The 21,474-nt window shown below is 35.8% G+C and overlaps 3 protein-coding genes across 4 annotated transcripts; all 3 read right to left on the reverse strand.

The window, feature by feature from the left end:
- Positions 1–5,299: 5,299 nt before the first annotated feature.
- LOC110689863 (MDIS1-interacting receptor like kinase 2-like) lies at positions 5,300–9,261 on the reverse strand. Its single transcript, XM_021866696.1, has 4 exons — positions 8,079–9,261; positions 7,626–7,977; positions 6,247–7,525; positions 5,300–5,873 (listed from the first exon to the last, which is right to left on the reverse strand). Exons 1-4 carry the CDS (start codon positions 9,050–9,052, stop codon positions 5,791–5,793), a joined length of 2,688 nt encoding a protein of 895 aa, XP_021722388.1. The 5' UTR covers positions 9,053–9,261; the 3' UTR covers positions 5,300–5,790.
- Positions 9,262–9,886: 625 nt separating this feature from the next.
- Positions 9,887–14,240, reverse strand: LOC110689725 (MDIS1-interacting receptor like kinase 2-like). Its single transcript, XM_021866507.1, has 2 exons — positions 10,908–14,240; positions 9,887–10,466 (listed from the first exon to the last, which is right to left on the reverse strand). Exons 1-2 carry the CDS (start codon positions 14,173–14,175, stop codon positions 10,102–10,104), a joined length of 3,633 nt encoding a protein of 1,210 aa, XP_021722199.1. The 5' UTR covers positions 14,176–14,240; the 3' UTR covers positions 9,887–10,101.
- A 1,348-nt stretch (positions 14,241–15,588) lies between these two features.
- On the reverse strand, positions 15,589–19,093 carry LOC110689727. 2 transcript variants are annotated; one of them, XM_021866509.1, is made up of 5 exons: positions 18,243–19,093; positions 18,058–18,158; positions 17,703–17,750; positions 16,147–17,566; positions 15,589–16,065 (listed from the first exon to the last, which is right to left on the reverse strand). In XM_021866509.1, exons 1-5 carry the CDS (start codon positions 18,336–18,338, stop codon positions 15,961–15,963), a joined length of 1,770 nt encoding a protein of 589 aa, XP_021722201.1. In that variant the 5' UTR covers positions 18,339–19,093; the 3' UTR covers positions 15,589–15,960. The 2 variants fall into 2 exon arrangements, with proteins under 2 accessions (XP_021722201.1, XP_021722202.1); XM_021866510.1 differs by lacking the exon at positions 17,703–17,750.
- Positions 19,094–21,474: the final 2,381 nt, after the last annotated feature.

A 21,474-nucleotide genomic window follows, 5' to 3' on the forward strand; every position in this document is an offset into this window, starting at 1 on the left:
ATGATTTTTGAGGCATATTAATAATTTGTTTCATAATTAGTTATGGAGTATTACCAAAACAAAAATGATTTTTTTTTATTAATAGTTATGATGACCATTTAAAATGGGAATTGAAAAGGTCATGAATCATGTTAAGAGTCTCATTTTAAAGTTCTTATTTATTAAAAGCATTAATTTAGATTTATAGGCTATACTTATGACTTGGCGCCATGTCATTAGTTAAGAAAAGGTGACACATGGCAGCATAATACGTATTGTCATTGACACATGCCAACATGACATGTATTGCCGTTTTAATAATAATATATAGATATATAGATATAGATATGCATCTTCTCAATATAATGTCAGCAAAATTGTACAATCTATCTATAATTGCTGGGTAGAAAAATAAAATGGAACATACGATTTAGTATGTAACTTGCATCGACTTGCTGACTAAGTTACAATGTGCGCTTTATATACTACCTCTGCTTCATATTCCTTGAAACGATTTAATATAAATTATGAGTTAAAAATGTTTAATCGTTACAAATAATATGATACGGAGGCAGTAAGATAATTTGTCAAATGAACTGCAATCTCCATGCTTGTGCCATTCTAAATTCCAAAACTGTACATATTTTTTATCTTTTAATTTCCATACCATGTTAAATTAGGACATTCAATTGTCAAGTGTTGTACTATGCATTAGGCCAAAGCCCGTGGATGGTGAATCTTTAAATACTTCCTCCGTTAACAGTTATTTGCAACATTTACCCAAAAGGGGTGCTAACTATTATTTGCAACATTCCCAAATCTTTCCATTTTTAGTAATTTTTTTAAATAAAATTACAAAAACACCCTTACTTAAAACTTTATAACATCAATCACCTACTTAAAACATAATTGATTAGAAACTAATCTAATCTAATTAAACTTATTTTATATCATTCAATAATCATCAATCCTTCATCATCTCTTCATCTTCCCCATTATCTTTCTCTCCCCTCCATCATCTTCTTCCTCTTCCCTCATAATCTATTTTCTCCATCTTCATCCTCTTCAACATTAACGTTCTCTCTCCTCCTTCAACCACTTTTCATGAATTGAAAAAGAAGGACACTCAATTTCAGATATGGAGAAATGGTGGGTTTCGGATCTGGGTTTGTGGGTGGTGGGTTAGGCGGTTTCGAGTTCGAAAGGTGGGTGGTTTAGGGTGGCGTCGGTAGTGGTTTTGGGTTCGAAAGGTGGTGGTTTTGGGTTCGTGGGGTGGTTTGTTGGGTTTCTGTGGTGGTTTTGGGTGGTGGTTCGAAAGGTGGTGGTTTGGGTTCGTAGGGTGGTTCGTGGTGTGTGGTGGTTTTTAGGGTTTTCTATTGGTGGTTTGCTAGGTTCGCGGGTGGTTTGTTGGGTTTCGGTGGTGAAGGTTGGGTTCGGGTTGGGTTTTGGTGGTATTTCGGGTTCTGAGGGTCGTCGGGTTTGGTGGTTTTGGTGGTTGTCGGTGGTTTTGGTGGTGGTTCTGGTTTTGGGTTTCGGTGGTGGTGCTGGTTTTGTTTAATTATTTTTTTTTTATATGTAGGATTAATACTTAATTATATGCCCTTATATTTCAATAATCATGCTTTAAAAGTTTTGCATTGGCCTCCGCGAAAGGTACAATTATTGTAAATAACCGTTAACAGAGAAAGTATTAACATGGTTGTGACATTTTATGCCATCTGTAACACAATAATCTTTTCCATAGGTTACGGCTAGTATGTATTATAAAGGGGTTGATTATTTGATTTTATTCTATGTTTACTTAAGTCGGTAGTGACATTTGTGGAAGTAATGGTTGGCGAGTAGGCAAAAAGACAAGGGAGATAAGATTACTAGAAGTAAGAAAAATACCAAAAAAAATTGTAGAAATGAGAGTATGAAATGATAGATATAATAGATGGATTATAACCCCTTTTTATAGAAATGTGATCCTATGATATGATCATCAATATCACATACTTGATCTTTCACGGACAATAAGCAGAACTAAAGAAATATGGTTTTAGTCCATACATTTATTCATTTATCAACTGATTAACTAATTGATAATTTTTATAATTAGTACACACTTATGGCGCTAAACCTTCTGAATAAAAAATACTTCAATTGTTTCCTTTAAGATGTCACTAAACAATTTAAACTAAAAGAAACAAATAAACACACACTGCTTTAGTTTTTTTTTTTTTTTTTTTATACGTGTGTTTTTTTTTCCATTTTTAAAGGTATTTTCTTCCTATTTGGATATTTAGATTCAAATTTTATTCAATATATTATAGGAAAATTGGCTTAAAATAATCTTTACTATCAACTATGTGTTCAAAATAATACAACCTCAAGTATTTGCTATCAATAATACCATCTTTTGTATGCTGGCAAAATAATACAACCTCAACTAGTCTGTCTATACTCACTATTTTATTATTTTTATAATATATTTTATATTAAATAATATATTTTATACTACCTCCGTTAACAGTTATTTGCAACAATTTGACATAAAGTAGAGAGGAAAAATGTCCCATCGTTACAAATAACTGTTAACGGAGGTAGTATAATATAACTTATATTAAAGTATTATATTTAATATATTATATTAAATATTACTTTAAAAGATACTACATGATACGACATACTATAATTATTCTGTTCCATTTTAGTGAATCAGACACGATATAATATGTTATAATTTCAATTTTGTTATATACTTCCTCCGTTTCTATTTAGTTGATGCATTCAATTTAGTCACACATATTAAGGAGAGGAGAGAGAATGAGAGAAAATGATAATACAAGTGGGGTATACTAAAAAAGCAAGGTATAAAACTTACCCAAAAAGGAAACATGTCAACTAAAAAAAACTTCCTAAAAAGAAATACGTGTCTACTAAAAAAACGGAGGTAAGTATATATTTATTTTTGTTCATTATGTATAAATATGTTGTATGATCTAGTGAAAAGTGAAGAGAAGCTAAGCAATCAATATATTCTCATTACATCTTCTCTTTTATTCTTCTTTTATTTCTCTATTTTTATAACACGTTATCAGCACCATTACTCTATGCACACAATTTACAAGAAAAATGAGTTGGTGATGATGATTGCAATTAATCTATTGAGGTATGTATGTCTATTCTATTATCAAATTATTATTGTATAGAATTGGTGGTAGGTAAATGAATCTATGAGCGGCACACGTAAGCATATATTGCAATTGTTTTAGTTTGATTAAATATTCATGAAAAACAGTTGCATTCTTTTATTCATTACATCTTCTCTTTTATTCTTCTTTTATTTCTCTATTTTTATAACACGTTATCAGCACCATTACTCTATATACACAATTTACAAGAAAAATGAGTCGGTGATGATGATTGCAATTAATCTATTGAGGTATGTATGTCTATTCTATTATCAAATTATTATTGTATAGAATTGGTGGTAGGTAAATGAATCTATGAGCGGCACACGTAAGCATATATTGCAATTGTTTTAGTTTGATTAAATATTCATGAAAAACAGTTGCATTCTTTTATTCATTACATCTTCTCTTTTATTCTTCTTTTATTTCTCTATTTTTATAACACGTTATCAGCACCATTACTCTATGCACACAATTTACAAGAAAAATGAGTCGGTGATGATGATTGCAATTAATCTATTGAGGTATGTATGTCTATTCTATTATCAAATTATTATTGTATAGAATTGGTGGTAGGTAAATGAATCTATGAGCGGCACACGTAAGCATATATTGCAATTGTTTTAGTTTGATTAAATATTCATGAAAAACAGTTGCATTCTTTTCTCCAATTGCACTTTATCACGTGTTTTGGATCTTATCGTTATTTGTTTGATTTGTAAAATTGCATGTAATTTTAATTATTTTCATATGTAAGGTTTTCTTCATCATATAATCTCATGATGAATCTATTAGCTAATTTAAGAGCACCCTTTTAGATATATATTGTGTTCGTTGGATAGTATATATTCTTTTTGTGACCTTAATTGTGTTTATAAACCAATTAATGGAGATTATGTTAATTTTTTTAAAACGTGATATAGATTAATCAATCTTATTCATCAATATCGCGTGTTGCACCATCGTTATATACTTTGTTTAAAACCCATGTTTAATATACTTAATTATGATCAATATTTATAAAGACAATGATTTCATAAGGTGAGGAAAGGTTGTACTATATATTCAATTCTGATCTGTAAACTCCAATACGACATAGTAATTTGTATTAGGTCAATTTTAGAAGGAAGATTGGAAGAAAGTGAACCGCACTTGTCCCACCGGACAGTGGCGGCAGACATGGGGATGCGCTCTTCTAAGTTCTTACCCAATAAATCACTAGTGAAAATCTTCAAATCTCTTTATTTAAAATGTGTGAATGTATTAAAAAATTATACTCAATAAGGATTCATTTAGCAATTAAAAAAATAAACAAATAAATAAATAAAAAAAAAAGATGGCTAAAAGAAAATATATCCTCCCCATTGCTAAAAGAATCTGTACATTATTTTAATACTTTGTATTCTCTATCCCACTAACCTCATTGATGTTATGATTTCATTACATTATATCTCTCTCCCATCAACCCCAATTGCATTACTTCAACTATAGTGCTTAAGGAGCAATATTGTAAAATCTCATTTTGATCCTCACCCTAAATTCTCAAGTTCTTACACTTGTCTATTATTACAATTAATTATTAACAGATGGAGTAGAATAAACTGAAACACATTCAATTTTATGGATAGCCACACAAGAGGGGAAGCCTTCTAGCCTTCATTCCTGTTAGAATTGTGGAGTCTAAAAAATTAACTGGTGGTTTACTAATAAAGTTTATGTTAGTTTATTATGCATTGAGTACTTATATCTGTCATGATTCTCCCATTGTATGAGCTTTTATTTATTACTATGTCTTTTTTGTTTGCCCCAATTTCCTTTTTAACCCGTCCTTTAAAGATTGCTCCATACTATACATACTACATAGGGTGATAGAAACCACTACTTTACTCCCACAAAAATATTTAAGTCCCACCACTTTTCTCTCTCATCAACTTCACTCAACCAAAACTTAATAAAGTGAAATATTTCTATGTGGCAAACAACTGGGGATGGAGGGAGTAGTTCTTATGCTTCCATTTAATCTTTGGGCTATAAGTTTTTACATTAACTTGTTTTGTAATAAGATGTATGTCTCTACATTATCATTAATTGTATGATTTTCAGTGTACTAGATTGTCACAAGATATGATTATATTTACAATGCCTTTCAAACTAAAGAAGTATGTATTCTTGGGTTGACGGGTTATACAATTGCAACCAATCTATGTAAGTGGAAAAACAAACACGTCTAACGGGATGATTGATTGAAGAAAGTGCAACAAGGCAGCTTGTATTATAAAGGAAGTTGCCAGTGTAAAGACTACGAGTAACACGAAACCAGTTACCAAAGTCGAACTGTCTTCTTTTGATTCTTCATTCATCTTTGATGATTTAACAGACAATTAAGTGTAATGGCTCCAAAAGGCTCTGATATCTGATTGTTTGTTCGAGCTGGCAATTGTTGAGCCACATAGCACATTGTAGGCCTTGAAGCTGGTTCAATACTAACACATAACAAAGCTAATCTGACTGCTGTCACCACTTCCTTTGCTGCTCGACCTGTTGGTGGTGACATACGTTGGTCTAAAATGTCTTTCAACAAAACTTGGTGTTTTGTAGCTGAAAACGATAATGAAGTTAGAAGTTCTCGCGGATGCTACCCCATCATAACTTCTAAAGCCACTACTCCATAGCTATATACATCACACTTCTCTGTCACTTTTATTGTCAAAGCAAGTTCTGCAACCACCAAAAGAAATGGAATAAATGATAGCAGCATATACCGAATTATCTTCCAAAAGTTACGTCTGCAAGAGTATAATCCTTAAGCAGATGCATACTGATATCAAATACAGGACAATGACTGAACACTAATGCAGTAAACGATTTGAGTCTAGTTTTTAAAAACCTAGTTACAAGGAGATACTGTAAACAGGACATTGAAATAGTTACTGTAATTCAGAGAACCAGATTTCAGAAACTAATGAAAATTGATCATATACACATGATCAATTTTTATGAGTGTATAATCTTAGGAGTCTTGTGTCATTAAGATAAGAATCATGACAGTTTTTGAATAGTCAAGTAATTTCGAGACAGGAATAAGATTTACCTGGGGCCATATATGTACCAGCTATTGAAGTCCAGTTGGATGCATCCAAGCTAAGAAGTTTTGCAGTGCCAAAATCTGATAGCCAAGGCTCAAAATCATAATCAAGCAAGACATTATTTATGGATATGTCACGATGAACAATGGGTGGAGTACGATCATGGTGCAAGTAAGCAACTGCATGAGCTAACCCTCTTACAATAGCAACTCTTGTTTCCCACTCTAGTTCCACTGAGCTCATTTCACTGTACAGCACTTTCCCCAAGCTTCCCTTTTCAGCGTAATCATAGACCAAGTACATTGAACCCTTTGTGGAGCAATAACCACATAATTTGACTACATTCCGGTGCCTAATCTCTGTCAATGCTTTTATCTCTTGCTCAAAACTATGTCTATTTTTCAAGAGAAAGTTGCTAGATTCTGATATATTGAGCTTCTTAACAGCAAAAGTATGACCTGATGACAAAGATGCTCGATATACACTTCCAAACCTACCTCTCCCAATACAATAGGTGTCGTTAAAATCATTGGTAGCCTGTATGATATCTTCAAATCTGAATCTTCCTTCCATCCTGCATATAAGAGACTCCAAATTACCCATATATTTGCTTCCTGTATAAGCACTATTTTGCTTTTTCATTGGGCAACATAACAACAGTGTCACTACACATGCTCCAATAAGCAAAAGGGAAACAACTGGTACAATGACTGCAATTAGCACATCCTTGTGCTTTTTGTGGGACCTGTGGTCACAGGAGGTTAATCCTAACGCAATTCCACAGAGATCAGGATTTCCTATGAACAACCCACGTTGGAAAATTTTGTCGCTAGGAACTGAACCCGAAAGGCTATTGTAGGAAATATCGAGGAACTGTAGGCCAATCATCTTAGATAGTGAATGTGGGATCCTCCCTGTGAGATGATTATGGGAAAGATTCAAGACTAGCAAGGATACAAGCTTGTCAAGCTGTGGAATCGGACCTGAGAAGGAGTTGCTACTAAGGTCCAACAATAACCGAAGCTCTTCCAAGTGTCTGAGTTGTGATGGTATCTTGCCTGATAAGGCATTGTGACTCAAGTTCAAGCTTATTAAATCATAACAATTTCCAAGCAATTCAGGAATTCCTCCTGACAGATTGTTTGCTGATAGGTCAAGATACTCGAGATCTTGCAGATTGCCTATGCTTTGGGGAATATCCCCAACTAAGTAATTACTGCTCAGGTTAAGTGTTTTCAAGGAGCTTAAGTCCCCTAGTTCATCAGGGATTTTCCCCCTCAAGATTTAGATCCTGCAAGTACTGCAACTTCCCAAGCTCAGCTAATATTTTCCCTGAAAGTTTGTTAGAGAAGACTGAGAATGTAGATAGGTTTTTAAGACGAACCAAGGAATCTGGCAACTCCCCATGGAGCTGGTTGGAATACAGAACAAGGTCAGTCAAGAAGGTGAGACCTCCAATCTCTGACGGTATTGTTCTGTTGAGTCTGTTGGAGAAAAGATTAAGGACAGAAAGATTGCCAAGTTTCCCAATAGTTGGAGGGATTGGACCTGACAGTTGATTTGTTGAGAGGTCAAGATTTTCCAAAGCTTTCATATTCCCAATCTCTAGGGGTATAATCCCACTGAACTTATTGTCTTGAAGTAACAAGCTAGTCAATTTAGTCCAATTAGTGAAGAAATATGGGGAGAGCTCCCCAGACAGGTGATTTTGAGACACGTCAAGCTTTGATATATTTCTAAGATTCGACAAGGTCAAAGGTAATTCTCCAATGAGAGAATTCGAAGCAAGAGACAGATAAGTAAGGTTCATACACAAACCAAGCTCAGAAGGAATCATATAGAATTCAATCCATTCCAACGAAGATCAAGACCATTGAGGTTCTTAAGCTGGCCTATCGAAGAAGCAATCCTCCCAGTGAGTGCATTAGTGAACAACTCGACAACTTTGAGGCTAGAAATTGAGCCAATGCTCTCAGGGATGGAACCATTAATATGATTTGAGCTCAGATGAAGTTCAGTTAGGCTAGAAAGCTTGGATATATTAGGTGAGATATGCCCCCAAAACGAATTATAACTAAGATCAAGAAACTGAAGCTTAGGAAGGCTGGTATAAAAGGATTCTGGGATCACCCCACTAAATTTATTATTTGAGAGATCGAGGTAAGTCATGTTCCTGCAGCTAGATAAGAAACTTGGAAACTCTCCATTAAAATTATTGTATCCAAAATTCAAGTGGGTCAACAAATGCATCGTAGCAAACTTTGACCAATCAGGACTGCTAAGTTTATTTGATCCAATATCTAAGTAACTTAACCTCAACAATTTACTAAGTTCAACAGGAACTGCATCAGCTATATCATTATTATACAGGTTAAGATACTCGAGCTGTAATAACTGACCGATTTCAGCAGGTATAACACCTACAAACAAGTTACTGTTGAGGTCTAAGTGAGTAAGTTGAGAAAGATTACCAATGCTTGGTGGGATTTGACCCTGCAGCTGGTTGATATTCAGGGATAAGCTTGTAAGACTAGGAAATGCACTGAAGTCAAGGGTGCTGAGTGTGCCGCTGAGGCCTTGATTATTCAGGTCGATGTTGGTGACAGAGTTAAGGTTGTCACAGACAATGCCAGTCCAGTTGCTGCAAAGACTTTGGGCATCGGAAAGTCTCCATGATTTGAGTGAAGAAGGATCAGACAAGGAGTTTTTCCAACGGACTAGTGCAACTTCTGCTGTTGTTTTTGCTGATGTTAGAGTTAAATATTGTGTAAGAAAAAAGAAGCAAAGAAAGAAAAGCTGATGTTTTGCCATGATTCGACTTCACAGGAAGTACAGCTTACTATCCTTTATGGTGAAGTAACAAAGAGGCTTGAATTCCAAAAGATTGGGAGCTTGGTTTTTAAGAACTTGGATTTTTGTAACTCCTTATATGGTTAATATACTAGTACAAGAATTGTACTACCTTCGATTTTTATTTTTATTTTTTACAAAACCTCAACTTGTTCTTTATATCTCACAAATAATATCTTTGTTGTATAATAAGAAAATGAGGTAGTATTAGTTTGACTACTCTGAGTCACTCATATGTAGTCGTACATAGTAGGAGTTAAGTCCAATCAACAAAAGTCTTTGTTGGTGTGCTGTTATGAATTTATGATAGTACTCGTATAGATTAGTCTACAAATATTAAAAAATTCATAATTGATCCATGGCCATATGTGGGGGTGTGCAACAAAGGCAATTGCACAGGGCCCCAAGAAATAAAAGGCCAAAATTTTGTAAAGCCCTTTTTAAAAAAATATATATGTTTACTCTTATCTTATTCATTAACATCTTAAAATAACACTTAATAACTTATGTTACTCGAACTTTTCATTTTACCTCAATTACTCGTGTCATATCCTCTATATCTTGATATGCGTATGACACTTGGGCACTTTATTTAAAAAAATTCACAAAATAGCCGAGTCAGACACTCGGACACGTATCCGTGTCGGACATGAATGTCCGAATCCGAGTAACATAGCTTAACACGATAACTCATTGATCATTAATACAATAACTCATTGATCATTAATACAATAACTCTTTCTAAAGCCTAGAAAACGGAAAGAAAAAGGTATAGTATAGCAAAAAAGGAGAGGATCGGCCAATAAAATTCATTATACTTCGAAATGAATAAGTATATATACAAAGAGTAAAATCATATGTACAACGTAATATGTATGTTGCAAAAATGCAAAATATACATAATTTTCTGTATGCTCTATCTGAAACTGAGTGTTTATATAACAAGTAATCAACTCAAAAACTCGTAAGAGAGATTCAGCAAGTTAAATTGTCGTCAGCTCTTCAATTGATCATCTTGGATGATTAGCATTCAGTTTGCCTAGTGTTACACTTTCAAAGGGATCAGAGAGATAATTGTGTGTCCGAGCAGAGAGTTCTTGTGCAACATAACGCATTGTAGGTCGCGAATTTGGCTCTGTACTAGTGCATAATAGAGCTAATGTGACTGCAGTTACCACTTCCTCTACTGTATGTCCTGTAGGTGGTAAGAGACTTTGGTCTAAAATGTCTTTCAGTAGGGCCTCCTGCTTCTCAGCTACAGACGATGATGAGGTTAGAAGTTCTCCTGGATGCTTCCCCATCATAACCTCTAGTGACACCACTCCATAGCTATAAACATCACACTTTTCCGTCACTTTCATTGTCAGAGCCAACTCTGCAAAGGGGAAAGAATGATAAGATTATTTATATCAGATGCAAGAATATGTTCAACCACAAAAAAACCAAACAAATAATGAGTAAAGTATAGTCTTCAAAATCTAGATTTCCAAGACAATTATTACCAAACACCGAGCATATATGACTAATATGATAGAATAATCTTCAGAGGCCTATTTCAATAATTGTCAGATGCAGAAATATGACCAAATATGAAATACCAATTCTATAGTGAAGATTAAAATCTTCATAAGTTTTGGTGTACCAATATCAAGTGCACATAATGATTATGTGTATATCGATATTACCTAGACTGAACAGGTTATGCTAGATACATATGAAAAAAAGTAATCTTCAGAAATTTCACCAAAAGAATCCAAGATTAGGATTGTTAGAATTTGAAGAGTCGGTGAATATTGAAGACAGGTTTGAGACTTACCAGGGGCCATATATCCATATGAACCAGCAACTGTGGTCCAGCTAGATGCATCCGTGCTGAGAATCTTTGCTGTGCCAAAATCTGATAGTCGCGGCTCAAATTCATCATCAAGCAAGACATTGTTTATGGATATGTCACGGTGAACAATAGGTGGGGTGCAATCATGGTGCAAATAAGCGACTGCATGAGCTAATCCTCTTACAGTATTCACTCTTCTTTCCCACCCTAGTCCTTCTTTGGCTTCTTTCTTGTACAACACATTTCCCAAACTGCCCCTTTCAACATAGTCATAGACCAAATACATAGAGCCCTTTCTAGAGCAATAACCATATAACTTGATTATATTCCGGTGTCTAACCTCAGTCAATGCCCTTATCTCATTCTCGAAGCTTTTTTTATTTGCCAAGGGGATGTCACTAGAATCTGACATGTTAAGCTTCTTGACAGCAACCAGCTGACCTGACATCAAAGATGCCCTATATACACTTCCAAAACCACCTTTCCCAATGCAGTAAAATTCACTGAAGTCATCAGTGGCCTTGACAATTTCTCGGAAGGTAAATCTTCCTTCTGTCCCCCATATCAAAGACTCTGAATCGCTTGTGTCTGAAAAAGTTTTGCTCTCCATATCTCTCTGTTTGATCTTTCTGCAAAATAACAATGATGCAACTACACAAACTACAAGCAGGAGAAGGGAGGCAATTGGTACCACAACAGCAATAACAACTTTTTTGTGGTTGTTGTGAGACCTGATGCGATCACAGGTGGGTATTCCTGTTGCATTTCCGCAAAGGCCAGAATTTCCCATGTACAACCCATTTTGGAAAAATCTTCCACTGGGGACTGAACCTGACAAGTTGTTGTAGGATAAATCGAGAGATTGTAAGCTAAGCATGTTCGATAGTGATGGTGGGACTGCCCCTGAAAGAGAGTTATGGGAGAGATTGAGTTTCTCCAAGGAATTGAGCTTGTCAAGGTCTTGAGGGATCGGACCAGAAAGATAGTTGCTGCTCAAATCCAACATAACTTGAATTTGACCCAAGTTGCTGAGCTCCTCTGGTATGTTCCCTGATAAGCCATTCTGATTCAAATTCAAGCTCAGTATGCTACCACAATCCCCAAGTTCTCGAGGGATTTCCCCTGAAAGATTATTTGCTGATAAATCAAGATACTGAAGATTCTGCAGCTTGCCTATGCTTTTCGGAATATCTCCTTCCAAGTGATTCCTGCTCATATTAAGGTTGATCAACAAACTTAAATTTCCCAGTTCAGCAGGTATTGTCCCACTTAGTTCATTTGAATCAAGAGTTAGAACACGCAAAATATGCAGCTTCTGAAACTCTGCTGGTATTGCCCCTGTAAGTTTGTTACTGTCAAACTGGAAGTTTGTCAGATTTCCACATTCTCCCCACTTGGGTGAGATTTCACCAACAAACTGATTTTTGCTTAGGCTGATAAAAGTGAGGTTTAGGTATACACCGAATGCTTCTGATATATTCCCATTAAACTGATTTCCATCCATACGGACTCTAATCAACCCTGTGCATTTCCTCAAACAATCAGGAACCTTGCCGGTGAAGTTGTTGCCATTAACTGTTAAGAGCTCAAGCTTGAATCCACTGCACAACCTAGGAGGCAATTCCCCAGAGAAACTGTTGTTTGAAAAGCTAACATTGGTAAGAGAAAGGCTATGTTCACCAAAATTTTGTGGGATTTCCCCTGTAAAATTGTTGGTGAACACAGAAAAAATTTGTAAATTTGTGAGGTGTGATAAGGTTTCAGGCAACTCGCCATAGAGTTGATTAGAATTTATATCAAGAACAGTCAACGACGTGAGATTTCCCATCTCTGGTGGGATTCTTCCAGTGAGATTGTTAGAGAATAGTTGTAAGGTCGAGAGGTTGCTTAAGTTTCCAAGAGTTAAAGGAATTGATCCTGAAAGTTGGTTTGTCGAAAGATCAAGATCTACCAGGTTGTGCAGTTTACCTATCTCTGAGGGTATAGTACCAGTGAAACTGTTATTGTAAAGGAAAAGAACTTGAAGTTTTGACAGTTGACCTAGTTCTGGTGAAACAATCCCACTGAAATTATTGTTCTGGATTTGCAAGGAAACCAACTCGGTCCAATTGCTAAGGAAATAAGGGGAAATTTCACCAGACAGAATGTTTTCAGATAAACCAAGAGCTGATATTTTCCTAAGATTGCTCAAGGACAATGGCAATTCCCCAGTTAGTGAATTCCCAGCAGCAGCAAAAAAAGTAAGGTTTGTACATAAGCCAAGCTCAGAGGGAATACTAGAGTTCAATCTGTTCGAATGAACATCGAATTTCTCAAGGCTTCTAAGTTGGCCAATGGAAGAAGGTATGCTACCAGAAAGAAGATTACTATGCAGCTCAATAACTTTGAGTCCAGAGATCGAACCGATATCATCAGGGATTGTACCAGAAAGGTGGTTTAAGCCCAAATGAAGCTCAGTTAGACTTGATAACTTGGAAATGTTGGTTGATATTGGTCCACTGAATGAATTATTAGTAAGATCAAGGTACTGAAGATTTGGAAGACTAGTAAAAAGAGAATCTGGGATCAACCCAATTAAATGGTTAAAAGACAAATCAAGGTAAGTCAAGTTCCTGCTCCTAAAAATGAACCTAGGAAACTCCCCAGTTAACTCATTAAGCCCAAAACTCAAGTGGGTTAACAAAGGCATAGGACTAAACATAGACCACTCAGGAGTTTCAAGATAATTAGCTCCAATATCTAGCAACCTTAATCTCCTCAAACTACTAAGTTCAACAGGAATGGTATTTCTTAGATTATTATTAGACAGATTAAGATACACAAGTTCTGACAATCGACCGACATCTTGAGGAATAAACCCATCAAAGTAATTGGTGCTAAGATCTAAGTAAGTAAGCTTAGAAAGATTACCAACAGTTAATGGGATTTGACCTTCAAGATTGTTGCTGTCAAGAACCAAACTTTCTAAATTTGGAAATGCACTGAAGTTGAAGCTTCTGAGATTTCCTGAAAGATCTTGGCTGCTTAAACTGATGTTTCTGACAGAAGTAACATTGTTACAGACAATGCCAGTCCAATTACAGAGGTTTTGTGCATCTGAAAGTCTCCATGAAAGAAGAGATTCAGGTACAGGAGATAAGGAATTTTTCCACCTGATAAGTGCTTGTGCTTCAGTCAATGTTGCTTCTGAAATTGAACCAAATTTCAGGGCTAAAAATATGAAAGAAATCAGAATTATTTTGTGACCCATTTGAAGAAACAAAAGAAAAAGAAATGGGTTTTTTTGTTCCCCTTATTTTTGGTACAAATAAATTCTGGGTTTGAATTTAAAGATGAATTTAGAATAGTATTCATGCATGTTCAATTTGACTGATGTAATCCTTATATTATATAAAATAAAATTTTCAACTATGCTGTATGATAAATGACATTTATCATGTTCATAGACCTTGAATTGCTAAAAGATCTACTTGTGTGATAATATAAATACTGTCAAGTTGCAATTTTCTTTGACCGTCTCTTCTTTTGATTTATGTTCAGCAAAGGTTAGTATAACCTGTTTTAATCTAGATCTAAAAATATGGGAATGTAGGCTTATGCCATTTAAGACTTGTTTGCTACTTACTTTTCGAACTATATAATGTTTTGGCACTTCTTACAGAACCAAAACTTCATCTAGCCTTAGCCATCAACAACATACGACTCGTGCTAATAACTTTGACTCTAGTTTTTACTAATGGTCATATCATTTCATAAAATAATATTCGTGTTAGTTATTACTAGTTTTTTTTCATTATTTTATATCTTAAGATTAAAACACTAAATATAATATATAAATAAATAAAAATAAATAAATAAAATTTCAAAAGATGTTCTTATTTTCCATCATGCATATTCAAACCGTCAATTCAAGAAGAGAGGATCTTATACTTAATATATAATACAACCATAATTGATTCGATGAGTAATTTAGGTATGAAACTACAAACCATCATCCAAATTTCATGGCATTATAAGTCCAAAATTATGCCTTTTTTCTAAGTTGATTAATTGTTTGACAGTTGAGCCGGAATTAAATTGAGCCAAGTTGATTTTACACCCAAAAAAAAAAAGTCAACCTTTTTACCAAATGTTCCCTAATAAGCATTTACATTTAATTAAAATATGAAGAATAGCTGGATAGATAAGACTTGTGAGGACAAAATAGTCTTCAAAAGTTAACAAGCGGCAGCTATTAACAAGAGAGCACCTCATGTTCATACATAAATCTCAAAGTCGAGAAATATTTAATTGTTGTATACTCCTTAGACCCTGTAAATACCATGAGTACTCGTATTGGATTCTCAACACTTCGAAGTGAGTATTAGACCCTGTATTTAACCATGATTACTCGTGTTGCATCCTCAACACTTCGAAGTGAGTATTAGACCCTGTATTCAACCACGAGTACTCGTGTTGGATCCTCAACACTTTTGAAGTGAGTGTTGGAAGGAAAAGCTGCTCAATTATCATTGTTTACGAGTGTTAAAACATCCTCCACAACTACGTCTAAGTGTTCTAACTACACCCTCATCTCCACAAACCAAGATCTTGGAATTTTTATTTTTTTATAAACCCCAATCTTACAATTAGACCAAATGTATCTGTGTCAAATCTACCTGAATTCGAGTACAAATAGAAACATTCACTATAGAGTACAGACAGTTACAGAGGATTGTACTGCAACAGCAAACAAAAAAATTGAAGAAAAAAAATTATCAAACCAGACAATTTGCACTCTACATTATTGTCTATATTAACAAACCAATGAAGAATTACAACTAACTAATAGGCGTATTTACCACTCCACACACACACAGAGACAGTGGTAAATGACAACCTCAGCAAAATTCACAGTATGACGTATTTGCAGCATATATATATTAATATATATCACAAAGCAAGAGGAACAAATGAAGAAAATCAACACATTTTCAAGGATATCAGTATTTCACATATACTTTCCCGTCCCAATAATAAGGAAACCATATACGCTCTATAAACACACACGACGGCTAGCATGATTCTCAGCAGCACCTTTGTTCAAAGCTCTCTCCAGCCTAGTTTCGAAAGGAGTAGAATGCCAATTCACCCTGTTATCCTGCAATATTGTAGAATCCATCAGTACCCTGAGAATTTATTCATGGGCAAAACAGATCCCGTAAGCTCATTACATGTATACCTCTCTATATTTTCTTGTAGTATTTGGTATCCCTTTAAACGAAGAGACTGAACCAGAGTCCTCAACAGGAGTTCTGTCATTCCAGTGCACCCCAACTGTGCCAAGTAATGGCCTCTCATCTGGGCTTCGACTAGGTGATTTTCTTGGGGAAGAAATGGCAGAGAATTGCTTAAGCTCTTCAAATGTTAGTGCGCCCAAAATCGGTCTTTCCCCCTGACTTCTCACAGAATTAGAACCATGTGATGAAAATGCACTTGCCCCAGATAATATTGGTTCCATGTTTATGGGTGCAGCCTTGCCAGGTGGTGTTTTCTGAGAGGAAACTATCCATGTAGAAAGGCTGGCATCAACTGCTACTTCATGTTTAGGTTCATCTGATATTGCTTTAGACTTTGATGAAGAGTGTTGAAAACTTAGATCCACTAGACAATTCTCCTTCTGCTCTTTCATGAGCGGTGGTCCTTTTACTTTTACATATTTCCATTGAGCTGTGTTCTCAACAGGATTTAACACTGAATGAACATAGCCAGCCCTGTCTCGAGCACCACGGTTGAACACTACAGGAGTTTCAGCGTCTCTCTCCAAAGAATCAAGATCCATATGATCATTGAGCCCATCATTGACAAAGCATGTTCCAGAACTTTTAGTCCTTGATTCCACAGATGAACAAGAAAAGTCATGGACTTGTCTCAGATGATACTCATCATCACTGTATTCATCATCATAGACCTCTTCTTCATCATCATCATCTCCATCGTCTTCCAAATCACTTACTTGACAGTCAAGTTCTTCGTCCTCATCATCACTCTCTCTACAATTTTGATACCTGTTATTTGGAGGGAATGACCCCAAACTGGACAAAGTCGAATTACCTTCAGATATAGAAGATGAATTGGTTGGTTTCGTACTACACTCATCAACCACTTTCTCACCTCCTAGCTCACTTTCCTCCACAACCTCTGGTGGCTCACCATAGGATATATGCTCATATTCTTTAACATTTGAATCAAATGTGACTTTCTTCCGTGTGCCCGAACTCAATTGTTCCTCTGGCCTTACATTTGAATCGAACGTGACTTTCTTTCGTACACCAGAACTCAATTGTTCCTCTGACTTAACATTTAAGTCCAAGCCGACTTTGTTTACTGTCCCCAAAGTCAAATGTTCCTCCGGCTCAACATATGAATCAAAGCTGACTTTCTTTTGTGACTCTGAACTCAACTGTTCCTCTGGCTTAACATCTGAATCAAAGGTGACTTTCTTTCGTGAATCCGAACTCAACTGCTCGTCTGGCTTAACATCTGAATCGAAGGTGACTTTCTTTTGTGACCCCGAGCTCAACTGCTCCTCTGGCTTAACATCTGAATCAAAGATAACTTTCTTATGTGTCCCCAAGCTCAATTGATCCTCCAGCCTATTCCTATATACAATAACCCACAAAACCTAATTAGAACACTGCAAACCCAACAAAAAGAAGGAAACAAACCGAAACCAGTATCATTTTGGATCAAATTATGTGGGGGGGGGGGGGGACAGAGAAAGACCCAAACACTTACTTATTAGTTAAGCTCAGTTGTTCCTTCTCCTCTATCTTATTCTTAATACTACAGAACATAAACAGCACACAATCATAATCAAAAACCAACAATTGCAAATTAACAACAAAATCACTAGTAAAATACAGACAGCAACTAGACATAAAATTAATTAAACCCACAAAAATTAGTACTAACACAATATCTCACCCCCTTCCCCAAATAATGAAAAACAGTAAAACAAAATAAAATAAAAACCCTAATATGATACAGAAACCCTTTACGATATTGTACCAAAATATTGACAAGAAGGTGAAGTTCAAGCAACAAAATTAAGCGAATATGATCATAAACCCTAGAAAAGGGGGGAACTCACCAAGATTTGGGAACTTGAAGATCAATTGGTTTGCCAACAAGTTCTCGATTTGGAAATGAAGTGGGAGTAGGATAAACAGGATTATACTGATTTCGAACATCCTACAACAAACAAAGAAAATAAATCAAATAATCAACAAAAAAGAAAAAAAAAATCGACAGATTATAAAGAATTAGCTTACAAACCTGAGTTGGTGGGTTTTGATGAGAAACGAAATGGGTATTTTTCCGACGCTTTGGTTCATCCTTGGAAGAACCAAAACACCCAAGAAAACAACCCATTGTAAGAAAACACAGTGAAAAAAGATGATTGAAAAAAAAAGGGAAGAAAAACGACGAAAATTGAGTTTTCAGAGCAAATTTGTTTGTGTTAATTGAGAATTATCATGTTTTGGAAGTTTCAGACAAGAATTGGGGAGGAGAGAGAAAATGGAGGAGCGTTAAATGAACAGAAAAAAGGGGAAACGGTAACGAAGATTGGTGGGGAAGAAGGTGTTATTTTATTAGGGTTTATGTGATTGAATTTGGGGAAAAGGAAATGACCGTTGGGAATTGTGTTAGTGGAGGGAGGAAGTGTTTTTGAAAGCGTGTTTGTTATTGTTGGTGGGGTCAGTTGTTTACTTGCAATGGAAGGTCTTACTCTTAGCAATTTGGATGATTGTTGATTATATAAAGGAAAAGTTCACTTTCGCTACCAGCAAAACACAGGTATTTCACTTTTACTATCGGAAAAAATTTTAATTTTATTTTACAATCATACAAAAACAATTTTGTTAAAAATTGCTTCCGTTAAGTTTATTCAAAAATAAATAAAAAAAAATTAAAATGTTTAAAAGAAAAACCCAGCCACCACCTTCAATTGCCAGCCCCCTCCCATCATCCACTTTCCCCCTGTCGGCGCCCAAAGCGTCGCCCGGCGCCGATGACTCCAATCCCCCTCCATTTCCTCCACCTACGCAGCCCACCCCCCTCCCTTATCCCCTTCTCACTGCCCCAACCCCCACCCCGAAATCGGAAAACAACCCTCCTTCCCCATCCCCCCAACCGGAATCGGCCCCCCTCCCCTTTCCCCACCCAAAACAGCCACCCCTAACCCTTAAACACCAGCCCAACACCACCATAAACGAAACCCTAAATCCTATTTATGGTGGTTTCAGGCTGGTGGTTTAGGGTTAGAGGTGTCGGTTTTTGGTGCTAGGGAGTGGGGCGACTTTTTCAAAAGGAGGAGCAGCAGCAGTAGCGGCGCATTTTGGTGGTGTTGCGAGAGGTTGAAGGTGAGTAATGGTGGTGCGGTGGGAAGAGCTGTCATGGGTAGTTGAGAGGAGTAAGGGATGGAACGGTGGCTGAAAGGTTGGGTTAGGGTAACGACGGTGGGGGAAATCCTGTGCACCATTGAGAAGATGTACCGAGCGCCAGCTGTAAATGGGGAGGGGTGGCTGATGGGGAGGGGCTAAGCTTTTTTAATTTTTTTTTTTAAATTTTTGGTGGCTGACGGGGAGGTAGTTAGGGCGGATGAGGAAGGAGGGTGGCCAGAAGGTGACAGTGTGGGTGGCTGGATTTCACTAACGGAAATAGTAATTGAAAGTGTTAAGTGGTAGTGGAATTTACCTTATGTGATTTTAGGTGGTAGAAAAATAAAATAAAATTTTTGATGGGTAACAAAAGTAAAATTGGGGTGTTTGAGTAGTAGCAAAAGTGAAAATTTCCTTAAATAAATCCTAAATTTAGGGATTTTGTTAAAATATTACTACATAAAAAAAATGAAAATACAAAATTTTGATTATCTTAATATGGAGTATTTTGATTATTATCTTTTTTATTTTTTACTTTTTTTGATATAATAATATCATTAAATAATAGACATACGGCATCTATAATAATAAAGATCTGTAAACCATAGATTTAGAGAAAATATCATAACTTTTACCATCAAAATCATAACTAGTTTCCATATTTGGCATACCTCATACTCCACCGCTTCAAACTTGACGCAAGCAATGATTTTCGATGTCTTTGCATCTTTCAAAGTAGAGACCTTCGTAATGATCGAAAAGTTGTTGACAAACCCCAGACCCATAGGAATCCAAATCACCTTCCCAATTATTATGGAGTATGATACAATGGTTCCATATAAATCTGAGTTCTTAACCCAACTCGATAATATGACCCGACCCGATACCCGAGTTAATAAGAGAGAACCCAACCTCGATCCGACCCTAACAACCCGAAATCGACTCAATTTGATCCATTTATCATATTTTTGTAATGACCCAAAGGAATAAAAGTGAAGGAAAACCTTTAAAGAAAATAAAAATATATTTTGTATAACAATGGAGGTTAACCCTCCCAAAGAAAAAACTCTAGTAAAACCAGAAAAATTTTCCCAATTAATACCTTAGAGGGAACTCCTTTTAAAACCTATGTTAATTTGTTCATTGTTGTGTTATTTTCAAACCTATGGTTATTTTTGTTAATTAAACATCATGCTATTGATTTGAAATTTCAGGAACACAAAAAAAATCGTGGTGTTTACAAGTGCACCCAAAAATTGTGAATTTTGATGGGTTTGTCGTCCTAATTGTGTAAAGAAATATCTTGATAACTAGAGTTTTTTTGTAATAATAAGACACGCAAGACCGAGTCTACAATAATCGAGGGTTAATTAAGTGATGAATCACATTTATATAGGATTTATAGGAACGTTTATGCTAGTTTTATAGTTGCTTTTTAGGACTTTTTTGCCGCTTCTTAGGTTGTAAATGCATAAGTTGTCCGTTTTGTGCTCTATTACGCTTCACTTGTGTTTTTCTTAATGTTTCAAGTGATTTTATAGTCATTTGGACGTTTTCGAAGTGTTTGGAGTTGATTCGGATGATATTTGGATGAAAGTCGATTAATTGAGTTTATTAATCGAAGATCCCATGTTTGTGGATGTTGATTTTAATTATTGTGTGAATGGAAAATGAACATAGCATTCACAAGGGTCACTATGTGCCTTTCCGAATTGAAAACGAAGTTAAGCGATGATGAATGATATGCTAAAACTGACCTTTGTTCTCTCTTTTGATCATAACTTGAGTTCTACATATCTCATTTAAGTGATTTAAGTTGCATTGGGAACTAGACTTGAAAATCTTTCCAACAGTAGGTCATATGTCTATATACAACTTATGAATCAAAATTTACAAGCCTATAAATTTGACGCTATGCCCAACAGCGAGTGAGCGAGAGCTCGCGAGCTAGCTCGCATATGCCGAAAGCAACAGCTGCCCTGAGCGAGAGCTCACTCGCCAGCTATAGAACGAGTTATAGCTCGCCCTTGTACTCCTTCACGCAAGCACCGAACGATAGCTCATATATCCAACGATGCCTTATTGAAGCCCAACGTGCCAACATATATGCACCATCATGGTTGCCC

This window comes from Chenopodium quinoa, unplaced genomic scaffold (assembly GCF_001683475.1).
Source record: "Chenopodium quinoa cultivar QQ74 unplaced genomic scaffold, ASM168347v1, whole genome shotgun sequence".
Taxonomy (NCBI): Eukaryota; Viridiplantae; Streptophyta; class Magnoliopsida; order Caryophyllales; family Amaranthaceae; genus Chenopodium; species Chenopodium quinoa.

Coding starts and splice junctions, on each gene's coding strand:
- LOC110689727 (XM_021866509.1), bottom strand. CDS start 18,338: ATGGGTTGTTTTCTTGGGTGTTTTGGTTCTTCCAAGGATGAACCAAAG. Junction 17,751..18,057: donor CTTCAAGTTCCCAAATCTTG/GTGAGTTCCCCC, acceptor TATGTTCTGTAG/TATTAAGAATAAGATAGAGG. Junction 17,567..17,702: donor CAACTGAGCTTAACTAATAA/GTAAGTGTTTGG, acceptor TATTGTATATAG/GAATAGGCTGGAGGATCAAT.
- LOC110689863 (XM_021866696.1), bottom strand. CDS start 9,052: ATGGCAAAACATCAGCTTTTCTTTCTTTGCTTCTTTTTTCTTACACAA. Junction 7,978..8,078: donor TGGAATGGATTGAATTCTAT/ATGATTCCTTCT, acceptor GTCGAATCTTAG/AAATATATCAAAGCTTGACG. Junction 7,526..7,625: donor GGGAGTTGCCAGATTCCTTG/GTTCGTCTTAAA, acceptor TGCAGGATCTAA/ATCTTGAGGGGGAAAATCCC.
- LOC110689725 (XM_021866507.1), bottom strand. CDS start 14,175: ATGGGTCACAAAATAATTCTGATTTCTTTCATATTTTTAGCCCTGAAA. Junction 10,467..10,907: donor ATATGGATATATGGCCCCTG/GTAAGTCTCAAA, acceptor TCCCCTTTGCAG/AGTTGGCTCTGACAATGAAA.